General features: G+C 44.6%; 2 protein-coding genes across 3 annotated transcripts in view; one reads left to right on the plus strand and one right to left on the minus strand.

The window, feature by feature from the left end:
• IDUA (alpha-L-iduronidase) overlaps positions 1–12818 on the plus strand; it is a 57875-nt gene extending 45057 nt beyond the window's left edge. Inside the window, exon 14 of the mRNA XM_069776613.1 lies at positions 12117–12818. Coding sequence (XP_069632714.1) covers positions 12117–12136 — 20 coding nt within the window. The 3' untranslated portion in view covers positions 12137–12818. The remainder of the gene's footprint in view (positions 1–12116) is intronic.
• On the minus strand, positions 5239–12369 carry LOC104325465 (purpurin). 2 transcript variants are annotated; one of them, XM_009930126.2, is made up of 6 exons: positions 12252–12369; positions 11222–11339; positions 9612–9748; positions 7987–8099; positions 6706–6918; positions 5239–5469 (listed from the first exon to the last, which is right to left on the minus strand). In XM_009930126.2, exons 2-6 carry the CDS (start codon positions 11336–11338, stop codon positions 5459–5461), a joined length of 591 nt encoding a protein of 196 aa, XP_009928428.1. In that variant the 5' UTR covers position 11339; positions 12252–12369; the 3' UTR covers positions 5239–5458. The 2 variants fall into 2 exon arrangements, with proteins under 2 accessions (XP_009928428.1, XP_069632715.1); XM_069776614.1 differs by lacking the exon at positions 5239–5469 and having other exon boundaries at positions 6349–6918.
• Positions 12819–19595: the final 6777 nt, after the last annotated feature.

Consider the following 19595-nt stretch of genomic DNA (forward strand, 5'->3'; position numbering starts at 1 on the left):
TGAATGTAACAACAGGGCCGCTACTGACAGCCAGTTAGGAAATTAACCAAGAAGAGTTTGAGCTTCTGTGCTTTGCAAAGCATGTGCACAAGCATGTGGTAGCCCCAGATCATGGGCTACAGAACATCTCTGGCTGTCCTTGCAGCTGCACTTTATGTAACAGCAAAGTTCACTGAAATTGCAGGGGTGTTTTTTTACTCTCCCCTTTTCACAACTGGCACAGTTTGAACTGTGCCTTTAAAATGCTTGTAGAGGGAAGGGTAATGCCAGTGAAAACAGCCAGATTGTTTTCCATAAGAAGAGCAACTTTGTCACACAAACAAATCCCCTACTGCTCTCTTTGCTGACATCAGCCACCTCAGCAACATAACAGCAAAGACTGCGTATTTGATGAAACATTCAGGTCAGGTCACAAACAAAAAACCACAACTTCGCACAGTAGATGAGAGTTGACTACCTCAAAAGGCCTCACTTTTACCGCGCAGAAAAGAAACATATACAAAAAGTCAGTATATATGAGATGAGGCCTTGCATCTCCTTAACTTCTGGTTACTTGTTCATGTGCTTATGCAGAAAGTTAGCCTTAAAACATAGGTTTTGTCACAGAATTCAGATGAAATACTTCTTGCCTCACTGAAGTTTGAATAAAGAGCACTTGTCACATCCTAATCTGCCCATAAAGGCTTGTGCAGCACAGAAAAGGGCCATCAGAGTCTACTTAATTGAGAACTTTCTCAGTTTCAGAAAAGTTAGTGAGAAGTTCTACTTGGATGGAGATAGTAAAAATACATTTCAAAGCTGTTATAACTGCCCCTAAGTGAAGAATTAGAATATTTGGTTAAATAAAATCTAGCAGTTAAGACATATTCTTTTGCCAATATGAAGTGAAACCAACAGAAAAAATTAATTTTAGAAATATTCAAGTACAGAGAGGTTTCAGTACATCTGAAGCAGGGGAAGATACATGAGCTTGAGAGGACAGTTGACCCCCTTAGGATGTCCTATTTAAGTAGCCTTCTGCTTTAAAATTTTCCCACACTGGCAATCAGAATACAGCAGTCTTTATCAAACCAAGGACCATGCACTAGTTACAGGTGTTTGAAAAAAAATGAAGCATAGCTGTTGTGAAGAGTATTGCTTTTGCTACGCAGGGATGTAGTAGAAAATGTATAGGTTTGCAAATCACGAAAAATAGAAGATCAAAAATCACTGCCCTGCTTTATTTAGCAGACAAATTATACCTCACGCAAGTGAAGTCAGTGATGCCATATATGAGGCAAATGATGCAGACCTGGTAGAATGTTTGGCTTTTGCAAAGGTGCAGAACAGAGATTGGCAATTCACTTCCTCTTCCACTGTATTGAAGTCTGTCCCTATGGCAAGTGATTTCCTTTAGGGCAAGTTATTATCTTTTAGAAGATTTTAGGCTGGAAGTTCTGCTGGTCCAGGATTTCTGCTTCTCAGCAGTGACAGACATGGTGCTTGCAGCTGCCTCTTTGAAGTGGTTTTGTAATTCTCATGCTTACTTTTTGGTCTTGTTAAAAAGCAAAATAAGAGTGTTGTTTTCTCTAAAATTTCAAAGTAAAATTTCATACATTATTGTCTTGCTTATTGAAGCCACAAAAAAGCAGAAATTTTATTTGCAAGGGCAGAGCTTAACAAGTTATAGATACAAATAATATCCAGTTTCTTAGGGTCAAGTCCAGCCACTGAAAATCTGTCACTAGGTCGCTCTTTTAGGGTTTTTACATTAAACATCATCCAAAGTGTGGAAGGCACAGCGCCTTCTCAGGTATTTTCCTGGCAGTGGCAAATATGCATGGAAAGCAGAGCTGACCAAAAATGGCACACTGTCTGTTCAGAAACAAGTTTTGAATATTTAGCAAGATTGTTTTTTCTTCTTCTTTGATGCTTTGGTATAAACTTATTCCTTTAAGCAATGAGCAAGTCTAAACAGTTGCAGCAGAGAAGAGAATTTGGTATTTCCAGGCTTGAATTTATTTCCAACAAAGTGTAGAAGTTTTGGGCTGCTCTTGTCTTTTTTATAATTTAATGTCTACAGAAAAATGCTATTTAATACTTGAGTTTTCTGTAACCATCTGTCACTGGCTCTGTCTGAGAGGGCTTCCAAAACTGCATGTTTAACTCTACCATCCCCTCCGTTACCAGGCAGTGATCAGCCCCCCCCCCCAGTTTCAGTTTTCAGAAGTGCCAAATGTGCATAGCACTAAGTGGGATAGCAGGTTTGTCTCTTGCTAGCCATAAATCCAAATGGGAAAATCTAAGTGCAACTGCAAGATGAAATTCTTTGCCTGCTCTTCAAGCAAAAGCTTCTGAGGCTATGTAACAGTTGTGCAACTGTTTGTGAAGATGAATGCTAGGGAAAAACCTTTCAAAGGAGTGTTTTATATTGTCTAATTGTGTATATACTGCATTTGTTACCATGTTTTGTGCTACCCAATAAAATCAGTTTTTAATCTTTGACATCAAGCCTGTAAAAACAGGATTTGATCATTGTGTTCTGGTAACTGCTCAAAACTCTTGTGTCAACAACTTAATCTTGGGAAGTAAAGCCTGTTCTCAAGATGTAAGAGATAGCTTGATTGGTGCGAGTTCCAACATTACATTAAAAGGGAGCGGGACCATAAGAAATTTCAAGGCTGAATTAGGAATTTAAATGCATAGATTGCCTCTGTTACCACAGCCTAGGGAAAACTGGTCTAACTCAACATGGTGTCGTAGGATCAGTTCTCAGGACTTGCAGTGTCCTTGCTGGGAGGAGGTTCTTGTGGGGTTCCTCCTGCTGTTGCACAGTCATAGCCTTTCTGCCAGCACTGAAGGACCTTCTGAGGGCAAAACAACAGTCCTTTTCATTCGTAAACAGCTTTTTCTCTTCTCATTTTAGTGGAAAGTTGGTGCAGGACAGATTATGACTTGGGACCTATACCTGCACTTACAACCAGGAAAAACAGACTGGTTCTCATCAGCCAGCTCAAACAGCAGACAGAAGTGTGTCTGCCTCTAGACATACCCTGGGCATTTTATGCTGAACTCAGTGGAATAACAAGGGACGTATAAGTCAGATCAGAATACACTTGTAGCTGCCTGCTCTACCCTATCTCATCTTTCACATTTCCTGCAGTCAGTGGAGAAAAATGGATATGAGCTAACTCCCATCTGATTATTAACTTGCCAGATCATGTGATGAGGGTCTGCATGCAGTCCTGATGGGAATGTGTTCCCCCAGTTCCCCCAAGAACAAGGCAGATTCCTGGGGCAGGCATAACAACATGGTATGTTCTCCCAGAACCACCACTATCCTCCTATGAACCTGGAGGCACAACCTTGTGTGGCTCAGGAGGGATTTCACTGCCTAACATGTCTGGACAGACTATACCAAATACAATAAGGATGCACTTGGTTCTGCATGTAGATCCTTCTTGCTGTAACTCCCATCTGCTCTAGTCATACATTTATTATAACCATAGACATTAAAAATCCCACTTCTGTAGGACTGGTAGTATTGGTCTGCATGTCCTGGCCAAAGGCCAGGCTCCTTCAGCTAAGGGTTAGCATTGTCTAATCACTGGTGATACAGGTCCTAAGTTCACAGGTCTCCACCCCAATACTTCCTCATGGGATAGGGGGCAAGTGGTGAACCTTCAATCAATGTACTGACCTTGCACTTAGTCCAGCACAAAAGGCTGATATTTTTTCAACACTCAATGGTCTCTAGCTATGTGGATTTTTGTTTGTATTGCCTGCTGCTGCTCTTCTGTTTCTGTCCTTAGCTTTAGATGGTAGTTCACTATCTTGTTCCCCATCAGAGTAGCTTTGCATAGACCAGAAGAGCAAGGAACACCTTTATTCAGTGCTGGCTGAGAGCCTTAGGAGTCCCACCTGGAAATCCTGGGAAACACAAGCTTGAGAGACTTTCCTGCATCCCTGGGAAAATGTCTCTGGCCTTGGAGAAGAGTCTTTAGTCAGGGGTTTTATGGTCCTTTCAACAGATGCAGTAGATGATAGATAATCATTGGATACTGTAGATAAGATTGTGCAGGCATCATGCAGAAGTTGTTTATAGAGTAGTGCTCTGAAGGTCTTCACTCAGTATCAACCTTGTGCCACATATCTTTTGAAAGCCCCAGGAGCAGGGCCTGTTCGGCTTGATCTTCTCTCTATGCTTGGTAATCATGACTTGTAAAACTTTGTGCTGCTGAAAAACTGCAGGGTTCAGCAGGTGCTGGGGGTGTTCTGGACTGGTAGTTTTATTCATAGGAAACGTTAAAAGTTAATGTGATTTTACTAAAAGCAGCCGGAAATATATGTAAAAAAATGTTGACTCAAGTTACCCTTTTTCTACATGGAGTTGTCTAGATACTATTCTTTTGGTTCCCTCTGTCTAGGAAATTCTTGGCCATAAAACCTGTCAGTTCTCTTATCTTTCAGTTCTACACCTCTCAGATACTAGAGGTTGGATTATGAAGGCAGTGGGGAGTAACTGCTCATTTAAAGCAATGTCCTAGTGTTGTTGAAAGGAACACCTGCTTTATTTGTGATTTAGGGGCTGGTTAGAAATACTCTGTGCAGACTTTTGAGTATTGAGATGTACAAGATACAACCCTAAGATATTACCAGGCAGCAAGGATCACACTGTCAGCCTCATCTCAGCATTGTTGTTCAACAGGATTTCTTAGCTTCAGAATTTAAGTAGAAATGTTGGTGCGAGAGGTATGTTGTGTATGCCAGGGCCCTCCAGGTACCCACAAGCCTTTGTTGCTTTGTGCAGCCTCACCTGGGACCTCCACCTGCCTTCCATGGTCCACAGACCCTCTTCAGCTAAGCCCAGGCCCCTGCCCCCTTGGGAACCTTGCTGCAGGTTAGTCTGCCTCTGACCTGCTCTCCAGTCCCGTTTCTGGCCAGAGCCACCTTGCAGGCATGCCTGTGCCCTGCCCTGTGCCTTGCTGCCCTCGCTCACTGGCTGGACTTCCCAGGTGAACCCCAGACCTGCCCTGTCACCATGCATTTGCCTGATGAGCAGCACTGGCAGGAGACCTGTCCCTGTCACCACACCTGCCCTGCTCCCCCTGCTTGGTGCCAGGGAGGGACACTGCCCCAACTGTGCCAGGGCCACCCTTGGCTGCCATCTTGTCTCCCCTCAGCAAGCAGCCTTGCTCTTCCTGCTCCCAGACAGGACAGCAGGTAACAAAAAGCAGTTCCAGAGGTGGTTTTTTTAAAAAAAACATTTATTGACAAATGCCACATCAGGTATTCCCTTGAAAATTCAAATATCAATACTGTATTCCACACAGTTCACAAACCCCCCAACATTTTCATGTGTTTTTCGGGAAAAACACACTGGTCCGTACTATGATTTTCTTTTTTTATTAGCTGAGTGGCAACTTCAAGACCAAGAGGTCTGGTTTCTGTGCTTAAGGATAGGATCAGAAGTGTACTTTTAGCAGGCCCCTGGAAAGAAAGAAAAGTAAACTTAGTCCTTGGAAGTAAATTTGCAAAGAAGTGCTGAGTTTTCAGTGAAGGTGTAACTACAACCTTCCTAGAGTACTTCTGAATCACAGTACTAGATCAGGAGCGGGGAGGGGGGGGTGCAAAAGTTGCTGTTTGCATTGCTCTGTGTCTGTTGGCATAGCACTTGCACAGCCTTTGCTAGTCCCAGCTAGCCATGAGTTTTCAGATTACATGAGTGCCTAGGCACGACCCCGCAAACCAACCGCCCTCCTTCTGCTACAGTAAGCAATATGGAGGGGCATGGGGCAGGGATGCCCATACCAGTCCCATAACCTTGGACGATGCCAGCGCCTGCTCTGTAGTGGAGGACTGCCTCACACAATGATGTGCCATTAAGGAGGTTTTAGCTGCTATTTCTTGTCTAGCAGTGCAGAACATGTGTGTTGTTACTGTGGCAATCCCCCAGTGCAGGTCCTCGGGCCTGGCTTAGTAAAGGGTCAATCTCCAGCAGGGCAGTGTGCGTGTGAAGAGTGTGGGCACTCAGCTGCCAACAGAGAGAAATTTCTGCCTCCAGCATAGACCTAAAAAGTTATCTGCCTATCACATGGACAGCCTATGAGCTAGAAGATCAGCTCCATGCCTCCAGAAAAAAAAGTTGTCTCAAAATGGGCTTTAGACATACTCTGTTCGCCTGTATGTGATGCAACTGCTGACTCCCACTGCCAGCAGACACAGTCAGAACAGCCGCTCAGAGTCCCTCATCTCTGCTACTCCCAGGACTGCCCAGGACACAAATCATGGTGGAGCTAAGAAGAGTGAGGGTGCTCCTTCCTAGAGGCAGCTTCGCCTCCTTTCCTGGAGGACAGTGCACAGACCTAAGGTAAGGTGCTGTTATCCAGGTGGCCAAGTGCAGAAACACCAGGCTCTTAACACTTGTCCCTATCCTGTCTATTAGAGTAACAAAGCTGACCTTCCTTTGGTAGTGTGCCAGTTTCAGCAAACAGGATTCCTGTAAGGACAAACTTAAGGCTGCAGAATCACCCTGTAACAGGCTCTCACCCTTGCATGGTCTTCCCTTTGCAGCTGCTTTTGTATTAGATATAACATTTTAAAAAGGTACTAAAAGACAACAACTTATTTGCTACGGTTCTGTTGCATTTACAGTAAATGTGATCACCTACTCTACAAGCTGCCAGTGCAGCCATTTCAGTGAGTGTGCTAATTAGCCCAAAGTACCTGACTGAAGCACAGGCTGGAACTGGCCAGACATGCAGATTTCTTCCTGCTTCTGACGCACAATGCGCTGAATGGCTGGGGGGAGGCCACGGGGATTGCGTGAGAAGATCAGGGAGTAGCCATCGTCACAGGACCCGTCCTCCTTTAGACTGCGGCAGGCATAGGTAATGGCATAGTTATCATAGTCAGTGTCAATCACCCAGTAGTTGTCCCCTGAAATATCAAAACACACATGTTTGTCATGGTGGGCAAAACAGAGCAGAGGAGGATCTAGTCATCCTGCAGGAAAATGCTTCACTTCAGCACAGGACAGGGATAGCTTCCCAAAGGATCTTAAGTCACTTCCCACATCCAGCTTATCTCCGCACCATGAAGTGAAGAACTGGGACAAGCACAGGGCATCTTGACACCATGTTGTTCCCCATGAACATTTCACCTTTGGTTTCTTCTTCTAGGCTAGAAGTATTAGGAGGATGAGGACTTCTGAGGTTTTCAATGAGAAGAAATTGCTTTTAAGTCTCTCACTCAGGCATGGGGAGCGGGCAGGGCATACAGATTAAACTTTGGCCATTCAGATTACATTTGCTATACAAGAAGCCTCAGCAAAACATGGGTCCTGTTTTCCAGCCTTGCTCAACTAAAAGCATTTTGGTGTGGCTTATCTGCCACTACTAAATAAATGTACTTCTTTCTGACACATTAGCAGGCCAGGTCCTGCCAAACTTCCACAGCTGGAGTCCCACAGCTGTGGGAGACTCAGGCACAAAGTACAGGGTGTGCAGGCTGCATAACTGAGGTTCAACATAAGCAGTTTCTGCAATGGGGACCAGCTGTGTCTGTCTGAGGAGAACTGCGCCTTGCTGCTGGAGTGCAGATGTGGGTCCATATATTGCCTCCATTAGCTGTGAGGTGTACAAGGACAATTGACCCTCAGAACTTTTATAATGCCCACTGCGGGGCCCAGGACATATTGCTTCCCTAGGTTCAGCACCCCACTTGGCTGTACAAAAACTATGTGTGTGGCCCATTGCCTCTAAGCTGCATTCTCCCTGTTAATATATATGCTCTATATGTGGGGTGTCTGGGGAGTCTCTGGATCCTGCCTCTTCTGTGGAGATAAAAAGCACTGCTTGGATAAAGCATCCCCCCAGAAAAGGATGCTTAGTCTCTGCTTGGAGCAATGTGAGCTCAACTGTTTTTCCTGCTCATATACTGAAACACAGAAATCTGGGCAGCTGTAAGCTATCAACCAGCACTGTGGGGCTGGAGAAGTTCACTCACCACCACTGGAGAGGTAGCTGGCCAGGCCTTGGTAGGTCATGTACATTTTAGCTGGAGTGGTTGGGTCAGGTACTGTATACTGAGCAGCCATGTCGGCACAGATCACCCAGAACCTGCAACGAGATCCATGAGACTGAAGGTAAAACCCTGCAGCATGTGAGCTTCAAATGGGTGTCCCTCATTCAGGACTCGGGCAAGAACCAGGCTATGGTGCAGCACAACTGCGTCAGGCATGGGCATGGCCTTTCTTAACGAAAAGTCACTGTTTGTCATTAAGTAATGAAAATCTGTGACATCTCCCTCATCACTGACTGTGTTGCTGCTGTCTGGTCCCCCCCTGTGCTGTGCAACTACACTGTGGCAGTGCCTTGACCGTCCTTCAGCTCAGCAGGTTTTTTTTCCAGCTGTTTCTGTACAAGCAGACAGCCACCAAGCAAAATGATGGCTGTAATTTCTTGACTCCCTGTTAGCAGTTTGCAGAGTGAGCTGACCTGCATTTGGGCTCCTTTGGGTTCATTTGCTGTGTCCCCGGGTGGAACTGGGGAGTTGGCTCACAGCCACCCTGCTCTCCAAGCTAGTAAAAGGCCTTCACACAGGCTGTGGGAACTCTGTAGGTGCCTGAACAGCCTATTTTCATCATCCATTTCTTCTAATGCCCTTATCTGGTTGGCATATGTTTGCTTTGAATACCATCTGCATCTTAGCACAGTTTGCCAGGTGTTACATGGATTTGTGAAACAGTGGAAGGGTCTTCATTCCCTTCCTTGCAGAGGCTGTGCTTTCCCTTTACCCTGCTATTGCAGAAAAAAATTCCTGGCAGCCTTGAGACCCCACTTGCTTTCTGAAGAGTCCTTTCAGGAATCTTCCCAGCTGCACTGCGTAGTATGTCTGCAAAGCTTCGTTTGCCCCAACCCAAAATATCCTGGAGTGCTGTGCTGTTAAGACTTTTAAGGTTCATAGCCACCTGCTCTATTTTGTTATTCATGCAGTTAGACAGTTTTTGGTAGTTAAAGCACAACAGAACTAGTGCTAGCCTACTGGAAGCCCCAGATTTTCTTTCATACACCCAGAAAACTGTTTAATCCCTTTACATGCTGTAATTCCTTATAGTAACCACGAGCAACAGGCAAAACTCTTAAGCTTTCTTCCATCTGTCTATTCAGGCATCACAATGGCATCCGAGAGTTAACCACATGTTTTCCTCTGAAGTCCATCTAACACTGTGTTGAAAGATCTGTGAAAGTAGTGCTCATTTACACTCCTCTCCTTTTCCTGAACCTCTCAGTGAAATGAGACCTGTCCTGCCCTTGCAGCCCCACAGGCTTTGCTAGCTCCTCTCACTTGGTTGCTATTCATTTACCTAATCATTCCATCACTCAAGATTTGACTTTATAATTGACTTTATGCAGTAGTTTAGCGAGGGACCCAGACCAAAGCCAGGCTGAGAAGTAACCCTGGACTCAAAAGTGTCTAACCTCTGGCTTCTAATGTATTACCTTGATTGAGCTTCCCTTTTTGATGAAAAAAACCTGGCCTTTTTTTGTGCTCAGGATAGATCACCATCCATGTCACCCTCCTCTAGTACCTCATGGCAGCAGGTAGAGCTGAAAGTCAAGAGAGCTCACCCAAAAAGCTTCACTCGGCCTTTGGAAGATGCTGTCATTGTGCCATCTTCCTCCACGGTGTATTCAGCAGAAATGTTGTCCTGAAGGAAAAGGCCTTCTGGATCCTTCTTGGCCAGGGCATACCATTTCCCTGCATACTAACATGAAAGCCTATTAATACCTGGATTAACCACCATGGCAAGATTAGCACAAAAGCATTTATAAACATAGTGTCCTTCTAACCACCCATTGCCTGGCCTGTGGAGAAAGTCTGAGTCTGGGTGAGTATGTAGCACACAGGTCCTGCTATACTGTCTGATGAACCCTTGCCTCTCTGCCAGGAGGGGTGGGTCTAGCAGCTCTGCACTTCTGTGTGCGTGGACTCATGGTCATGTGAGACATTCCTGTCACAGTGACCCCACACTGAAAGCTTCTCCCATCCCAAGATGCCTGCTGGGAGTCAGGCTCGTTCTTCCCTGTTTCCATTCAGGCCCCTGCTTTTCCATGGAAGATGCCATTGACGATACCAAACTGCAGCCACAAAGACCTTAGCAAGCTGGCTGGAGATGCTCTTGTGGCTGCCGGGGGCCACAGCTGATCTCTGACAGTGAAAAGGGTCTACCCAGCGAAGCAGAAAGCAATGACTCTGTGCACTATGAAGAGGAAAGGATGTGTTGGGGATTCTAGCAGCAGGGGGAAACAAAGTGAGATTAAGGGGAAGAAAATTTCTAGGAAAAAAATAGGTCCCTGAAAATGTACAAGCAGTATCTAGTAAAATGAACACAAGATCTAAGCAGGTGACTGACAGGAAGGCCCTCAAAAGTTAATATTATTAGAAGAAATATTGAGGAAAGCAGAACTTAGCTGTGTTAAATTTAATTCTTCAGTGAAGCTAATGAGAGCTGTTTGGCAAGTTACGTGCTTCAGCCCGAAAAAGAGTCCATAATTCCCAAATAGAAGCCTGAGAAAAACTTTGACTTTTTAAAACTGTGATGTTCCCAAAGCTCTTCCCAGACACGGGTTTGTTTCCAGCAAAGCCAATCTTGTATATAGAGGAGGTGCTGGCCTCACCCCAGCTGCAGCTGGAAGTGATCTTTGCTGAGGGACAGTCAAAATAGGTACTGGCACACCTCTTGGACCTTTCCAATTCCAAGTTAGCCTTGATTTCCTCCTCAGAGGCAAGCAGATTAAATGCTGCGTTTAAACAAGAGTCAGTCTGTGTTCAGCATGCCCAGCTAGATAAATTTTCAGTTTGCTCTGACTCCCAAGAATGGCTGGTTGTGGATGCAAGTCCCCCAGGGCATGCGTTTGGGCTTTTTCTCTGATGAGGATCTAAGTTGTTTCATTCACAGGATCGCTCAAAGCTGGGATCTGTACTGAGCTTTGAGTTGACAGAAGACGATGCCTAACAGAATAACATCTCTGACTTTCAAGGCTGGTTTTACCATAATGCTCAGAAGGTTAAACAGTGGTGAGAAAAGCAAACTACAAGAACAGTGTCTGAGAGAGAGCATATAAAAGAAGTTAACTTCTTGGTGAGGAGCCCCTTTAGATTAACAGAACCCATAACCTGGAAAAATAGTTTATACATGAAGCTTCTTCACAAATACTGTTAAAGTAACCATAATTACCCTTTTTGGATCAAAATTGTCTTTCACAGAGAAAGACTCCACTGCACAGGTCTGAGCTAGGCTATATTCAACAGTGGAGAAGACCGAGGCCAGGAAAACATACTGTGCGTATTTCATTCTGCAAGACAAAAACAAATGTGGAATTTTATTTCATGCAGTAGATGTGGGTAGCTAGTGCTGTGCCTACAGATACAGTCCCCTCATTTTAAAAATAGGTACTTTCCATGCTGACTAGACTACCGACTCCTCCACTGGGAAACCACTGGGTCATTGTGGTGCCTAAATCCAGCCAAAACTGAGCGTCAATGGCAATTACTTTGCAAGTATATTTTGCTTACCAGTAGTAATATTGCAGTTCATATTTTTACATTATAAATCAATCCAGACTCTGGATAAGGTTGGTAAGAGTTGATAAAAATTTGCAATTTTTTGAGTTTTTGTTTTCACAAGAATAATAATTCTGATGAGCTCTGGTAAAGCACTGTAGGTTGTAAGGATGTTGTTTCTAATTATTTCATGGTGAGTGTCCACTTTGCTTTCAAGCCTGCAAAGCTGTGTTCTTTATGGCCAATCCTTATCACTGAAACAGGCTCTTCCTAGCTGCCTACTTTAATGGCAAAATACATCTTGGTATTGTCAGCCCTCAGACCATTCCCTCTACAAACATGACAAATAATATTTGATTTCTAGAGGCTTGATCTGCCATTGCAGCACAGCCACAAGGTGGCCATGGCTTTATTTTTCTCCTCAGGTATCCCATCTCATCTGTATCCCAGTGTATTTGTTTCTCACACTTTGGGAAGAGAGCACCTGCATATACCTTCTTGCAGGGTATTTGACCCTGAATACCTGTTCTCATGCCAAAATAAAACAGTTACCTGAAACTTGCCTGCAGGATCCAAGCTGAGCTACTAACCCAGGACTTCCAAACACCCGAGCAGCTACTCTGTTCCCAGCTGCTGCCACGCAAGCTGCACTTCCTACTGCAAGAGATGTTAATCTGGCCCACCTCTGCTGAAGAGAGACCTACCTGTTGGGGTAGAGATGTTGGAGATTCCTGAGACTACTCGGCTTCAGTCTTTGGGCTGCAGTCAGCAGGAGAGTTTTGTGTCAATTGCCCTCCAGCTGCCTTTAAATAATGAATCTGCAAAGTCACTAATTGGTTATTTTTGCTCGTGTGCCTGAATAAAACGCTTAATCTTGGATAATCCATTATGTAAAAACCAACTGTAATCCTCACACTGGTGGGTCTGACTGCTATACTAATACAACCACAGCTTTTACATAATGGAAAAAGCTGCCCAGAAAGCTAATAAGTCTGCTGATATGATTGTACCACACCTTTGTCTCATTGAAGTCTTTCTGCTTCTAACACGTGTTAGGAGAATAAGCACAGAGCATTAACCAGAGAAATTCATGGACTATACATACTCATCTGCATAGGCACATGTTCATATTTGACAACTTGCATGGGGTAGATATATGATTAGCTCTTCCAATATCTGCATCATCAAATTAAGGTGATCCTTGCAAGAGTAGAAAAAATGTTATGTATTATCTACTGGGGGAAAAAAAAGTGCAAAAATAAAGATTTTGCCTTCATGTTCACGATCAAAATCTTGGAGTTCCCAGTTCTCCTGTGCACTGGAACATCTTTATACACATTGTTCCCAGCTCATCTTGTCAACATTTCCAGGTACATAAATACTATAGCTCTCTCCTTCCCAAGATATTCTTCCTAGAAGCCTTCCATGGGGGTACAATAAAACATAAAAAGATGAGAAGGCAGAAATGGCTAGAAAAATATTTTTGGTAGCAAAACGTGCCTGCTGTTCTTACAATTTCTCCAAGTGCCCAAAGAATTTCCCCAAGTGCAAAGGCTGCTCATGTAGTCTTTTTACCCAGGCTCAGCTGGGAGGTTGAAGACTTCAGACACTCATCTAAGAGTTGCTGGCACTAGCAGTTACTTCTCCCACTGGTACCGATCCAGCAATCTGGACATTCAGAGCAAAGGCTAAAGCCTTCTGGATGTGTTGGACTTGCTGCAGAGACCACTTACAACCACTTACCCAGGAATTCCTAAACAGAAGCATGCAACTTCACCCTGTAGCTGGTGTGACCTGTGTTGCTTTCCAGGCAGCTTGTTTAGGGTTGGCCATTATCTGGGAAAGACAGTCCTTGCTTGCTGCCGGAAGAAACTTTGATTTGGTCTCTGTGCAGCTTCCCCTTACACTTTAGAGGGAGGCAAGGATACTTTGCACGCGCATGTCTGGCAAAGGGACTGAGCATACCCCATTCACACCATCTGTGTGGCTTCAAAGGCAACCTGGGCAAGTTCACAGGGGAGTGACCTGCTAGTAACTGGGACAGGAAGGTAAGACCACCCTTGTCCCAGGCTGGGGGTGACCAGGAACAAGTGCCACAGCATGCCTCCCTCCATCTGATGGAGGGGCTGGGGGTAGCCTCCATGCCCTCCCCAGCCATGTGCTCTTGGCTCTTTGTAATTGTCTTGCTTTGGGGCAGGTGGAAGAATTTGGGGCTGGCCAGTATTACGCACAACAGCCCCTTCTTCTCCCTGGGCATTTTGGCTGGGTTTATCCAGGGACACCAAGACCTGGATGTGTGGGGAGATGGCACACACCCAGCTGCTGTGATGAGCCACCAGCTGCTTCATGTCCTGGGCCATGTGGATCTACCTCGTCCTTCTTGGACCCCTTGGCCTGATTTTCTAGAAAGATGCCAAACAGCCGTTTGCTGAACTAATCCTTCAGTGACAGCTGTCTGTTCACCATATGTACTGTGCTCCAGGGACGAGCAGTGTCCCTGAAAGGATTGCACAGGGCTGGCGGCCTCCAGCACTAAGGATGAAGATAACCAGCTCTGTGAATTCAGGCACAGCTCGTTACCTATAGGCTTGCACACACACTGTGCTGCCTACCTTCAGCTCCCCTGGCACATGCTTCTTGTACTTGCATCTTCTTCACCAGCAGCATTTGCTTTGTGAAAGGATAATCAACAGAAAGCCCATTTAATTTCTTGAAAATGCTTGGCCACTTAAAGAATGACATAAAAAGTAACTTCTTAAACTGGTCTTTGAGGGCTAGATGCCCACTAGATTTTCAAAGGACTTGCCCTTGACACTGAATCCGAGTGCAGAAGTGTGCTTTTCCACCCTGACATGGAGATTTGAGAGAGAATGAACTGCAGTATTTTCTGTAAATTAGAAGGGCTTCGAAACACTTATCACTTCATCTGTTTCCAACAAAACAGATTAGTTTATGTCCATGTGAGACATAGGTGACACTCGAAGCCATGCTTAGGTGACCGCTTAATCCCCTGGGGATTAGAGACATGCTAATAATAGCTAATCACAGCACAAGATTTTGGTTGGTGACCATAACATCTGTCACTGCATTATCTGCTATTTGGAGCAAGAGGAAAACAAAATCAAACTAACCTTCATTTTCACAATATTACAGCAGTTTGTGCTGGGCATAGGGAAAAAAAGGGAGCCATCAAAGCACTGAAACATATTCCTGGGCCTGTTAAATTTGATATAACATGAAACGGATCTTATAAAAACAAAGGTGCACTGGAGGGTCTGGTTGTTAAAGAAGATATCCAAGGGTCTGTTCAGACCTGCTCATCAAAACTGGCTGTTTTTTAATAGAAGAGGTGGCCTGACCAAATAAAATGTATTCAGTGTACTGGACTCAGCACAAGACTAACTGGTAGTTTTAATGGCCTGCAGTACAACAGGTATGCAGATGAGATGATTAATCTTATCTTCTGCCCTATCCTATGAAATACAGCAGCAACATTTTTGGATTTCATACCCCTAGCATCCCCCCTCCTTCTGCCTTATTATCAGAATAAGCATTGGGTAAACTGCTCTGGGAATTACTACAATTGCACCACCGTCTCAGATTTAGCAACATGTGCTAGCTCAGCAGCCGATGGCACAGTATGAGATCTCTAAATAGCCTCCTCCATCAGGCATTAAGTTCCCTGCTGTCCAGCAGGCAATTAAGTTGTGGGCTTGTTTAGCAGGGTGCTGGAGAACAACTACATGTAAATGCATTGAGTCACCCTTGACAGCCATTGTAGTGGTTATTGCACTGTAAGTTGGGAGGATTTCCTGCTCTGGCTTTAGATCTAGTTCATGCTGCTGAGGATGCAGGGCTTCCTTCTGGGGTGTCACACACATGTGCCTGCATTGCTGGAGGGCCCGCGTCCCAGTCCCAGGTCTGTCAAGGACTGAAAGGACAGTGATAATCTGCTCTACTCCCTCACCAGGGTGGGAGGCAGGAGAAGTAAGGCTTTCCCATACAGGCACACCACAAGAAGGCTGTTGGCTAAGAGGTTCTCAGTTTCTGTGACTTTTGCTCAGAAATGCTGATCTTTCCCAATGAAGAGAGTGATGCGATACAGATGAAGATGAAATCGTTTGAAGTTTGTTCCTCTGTGGTTCAAGGGTAAGGTTCTTGGGTGTGTTACATCATTAGATAAAAAAGCATTATAAATCACTGACTTATGACTTTCAAGGTTCCATTCAAATACCTCACAGCTTTAAATGACATAAACTGAAAGACACCTTTCCTTTCTGAATTACGATAGTGTCATTCTTGCTAGACATATTGACTGACAATTGGTAGAGCAGGGACTTACATAATCCTGTGCGCACAACACATCTCAGACACACACATGTCCCCCCAATTCACAGGTGAAAACAGGAGGCTGCTCAAAGTGGGGAAAAGTTGAGGAGCCTCAGCTCCTTTGTTCTGATGAATAGCCAGCCTGGGGGGAATTGTTTTCTTAGGGCTGTTGTCAAGGGCTTGGCAGCAAAACTAAGTTACAGCCTCTCTCCCAAACCCTTCAGCATCTTGCTGCCTTGGCAGCACAGCGTGAATGCAGAGCTGGCTAAAATCTCTCCTGAAGTGGGGTTTTAACACACAGTGACCTGCTGGCCAAAGAGGCAGATCAGTTTTTGTGCCATGTCCTGGTTTCTGCACGTGTGGACAATGGTTGCAGCTTGATCAGTGAGCTGCTGGATTTCACTCTCTGAGCCATGACAGTTTCCCTAATGGCCTGTTGCTATTCTGTACCAAAAGAGCATCCAGGCTTGAGACATCCTGATGAAAAAGAGACCATCAGATAAAGAGGTGGACATTTTGGTGGTTGTTTTCTACTATTTACTACCAGGCATACTGTTGACATATCTATATACGTATCTAGTATTTACTACTATGGAACTGGTCCATTTGCAGACATTGGCAGGTTTATTCATTTTAGTTGCAACATTTGTTTAAAGATACAATATTTTTCTTTTCATGCGAACCTGCCAGCTCCTCAAGGGCAGAGATCAGCCCTTTTGGCACAGGAAGCCTGTAAAGCCTGCCTTTTCAAAGTGGGCAAAGCGGGTGGCATCTGCAGACATGAGGGGAGTTCAGCTGCCTGGGACTAAGGTCTTTGCACTTAAAAACAGCTGTGGGGTATCTCCATGGCCTGATCCTATTCTTCTCCCAGTGGAAGGCAGGAAAAAGGGGGTTGTTCCCTTGAGGCAGCAAGTACCCCCTGCCACATTTTGCAGTAAGGTAACAGACCAGGGCTTATTTAATCCCTGGTGTTATTCCCAGGATACCTTGCAAAACCAAGAGGCACAGAGGGTTTGTGAATATCCCTGAAGGTAGGATATATCACGCATGTAGTATTCTAGGTCCAGTTCCTTTTCTGTTCATGCAACAAAAGCAGCTTAACACCAAAAATGCAGGAATAAATCTATAGGCTCTCACTTGTTGCAAAGCATGATGTAACGGCAGAATATATGTCCTCCATTACATATTGCAGACAGTAAATGCTGCCTCCAGATTATTGCTCCAGATTACTCCAACAGGATATTTACAAGTCCTTACATGGCATGCATCTCAAGGTGCTTTAAAAAAGTGATACTGCTGGCACAGAACTCGAGTAGTTCTGGATAAGCCAGGATGTCCATGCTGGCCCTGGTGATGGATTTAAAAGCTAAAACCAGAAGCACAAATTACCAAAGCCAGGGGAATCTCTATGTGCATGCAGCCAAAGGCCATTAGCCAGGCACCTGGCCTTAGTAAGCATTAGAGCACACAGTTTCCATCTGCAACAGAAGGCAGAAACAAACTAAGGAGGGAAGGTTTAGGTCAGACCATCTCTCTGCACTCCAAGGAGAGGGCAGCTGTGAATGTGAGGTTGATTAGTGAGCCACAGAGCTAGAGAATAAGCCAAAGGCTTTCACATACAACTGCATTTCACCTTTATCTCTGCTTCCTTTGTGGGAGAAAAGCTTTGCTTTGAAAAAGGGAAAAGAACTGTGAGGTTTTTTCTAATCTATCTTATTAAATTACTACTATTTTTTTTTTCATAGAGGATTTTGTTTATATTATGCTTTAAAGAGCTGATTTTCTTTGAAGCTGCAAGACCTGAGATAGGGTAAATCTTCCATGGATAGGAAACTTCGCCATTTTCACCATGGCATACTTCTTGTCAGCCAAGCGCTCTCAGATAGCAAAGCAATTTATTTTACAGAAAGGCCCAGAGGTTCCAGTCAAATATCAGGGTACCAAAGTGTTACCACATCTGTAAACTTGCAATGGGAATACACTTGACCCAAAGACCAAGCTTACATTCACTTCAGACTGAGCAACAAGCTGGAAACACTGAAAACGGCAGTGTTGCCTCAAAGAGATAGTTACTAATGCCCATTAAAAATACCATCACTGCAGCAACCTCTGCTGCAGGAATTGAACATTAAGCATCCCACTGCCCACAAGGAGAGAAGAAGGAGGAGACAGACTGCAGTGTGCCCAAATAATGTCAAAACCTTTGCAGGACTCCCTGCAGTTCTGTGCCTGCAGCCCCACCATGGGGAGCTATGGCCATTCTTGTCATGACCAGTAAAAGACATGTATGACTAACCCTGTTGCTGGTCTCTGGAATACAAGTACTTGCTTCTTCTTTGCTGTAGCCTTGTACCTGCCAATGTTGCACTGTTCTGCTGTGTGCACTGAGACTACAGAGTCTCTCCCAGATTCTTATGATTTCTTGGCTTGACCTCTTCTTATCCATGGTGGCTACACTCAGTACCACACTTCTGCTTCCCCAGTTTTTCACAGTAGTCTGTCCTTTGAGTTAAAGCCACTTTCTGTGATTGCATCCCTGTCCCCAGCACTGTCAACTCGCCCTGGCAAGGCCTATCCCTGAGCCACCTCCATGTTCATTATGTCAGTGCACCATCAGCCTCTTTCTATAAACTCACCTGAACATGTATTTCTCTGAGCATCTTCCCAGCCTGGTTTAGTTGTCCTGGAGCAGTTGTGTTGAGAATCACTTAGCATCACCTGTTCCTATCTGAATAGCCAAAAGCAAACTCTGAAATACTCCCTGTAGGACCCTTTCAGCCTTGATTTACCCCTACCCAACAGCCTCCCTGGCTTGCAGAAATGCTTGTGTCCCCTGGATTTTCCCTGGTGAGACGCCCAAGGATTTTCCTCAATAACCAATTCCAGAAGCATGGATGCGCATTTTCTGTTGGCTTTTCCCCCATGGCCCTCCTGGCTCATCACTACTTTTCTTAATCACTGTACTCTCCATGGTCTCCATATTATTTCCAAGGTTTCAGCCCTTGGTTTTTTCCTCAGCTTCTTATGGACTCAATAGCCCTTTTCTTCTTCCTCACTACTTTATCATCTCTTCTGCTCTTTCTTTACTCTTGAAGTTAGAGTCAGTTTCTCTGCTCCACTTCTTTTCTGCCAAACAATCCTATCCTCTGCCTTTTTTTTCCCATTGTGTCCATGTTTCCCACAAATCACTTCACTCATCTGGGATGTTGCCCTCTTGTTCTGCAGACATATGCAAACCTTTTCTTAGAGCCTCTTCTCTCCTCTTCATCATTTCCCCCTGACACTGCAATAGCAAATCTATTTCTGGGTAGATCTGAGCACCTAGGTTGTGTTATTAGTGTTCCTTATTATTTCATGTGTCCTACCATCATGTTTTCCTTAATTACATGCCCAGAGTATTTGGGGAAGGTGGTTGCACAAGGAGTGCACATGGTAGAGTTTGGGAAGAGTTTAATGATCTTTTTTGTTCTTCAGCTTCACAGGACATTTGATCAACTAAGTAATCTTCTTATTCGAGGTTCAGTGATTTGTGCTAAGAGCTTTGGATACAATCTGTCAACTGAAAGATAATAAACTCATGTAGTCTTACTGGAGAAATCGCCATTGCCACTGTATCGTCATAATTTTTTTAACTGAGCCATCTCTACATAAAATTAAGAGGAAGAGAATCTGTGCACTTTTACAACATATACAAGGCATATCACCATGCCAGATCTGGT

This window comes from Haliaeetus albicilla, chromosome Z (assembly GCF_947461875.1).
Source record: "Haliaeetus albicilla chromosome Z, bHalAlb1.1, whole genome shotgun sequence".
NCBI classification, from domain to species: domain Eukaryota; kingdom Metazoa; phylum Chordata; class Aves; order Accipitriformes; family Accipitridae; genus Haliaeetus; species Haliaeetus albicilla.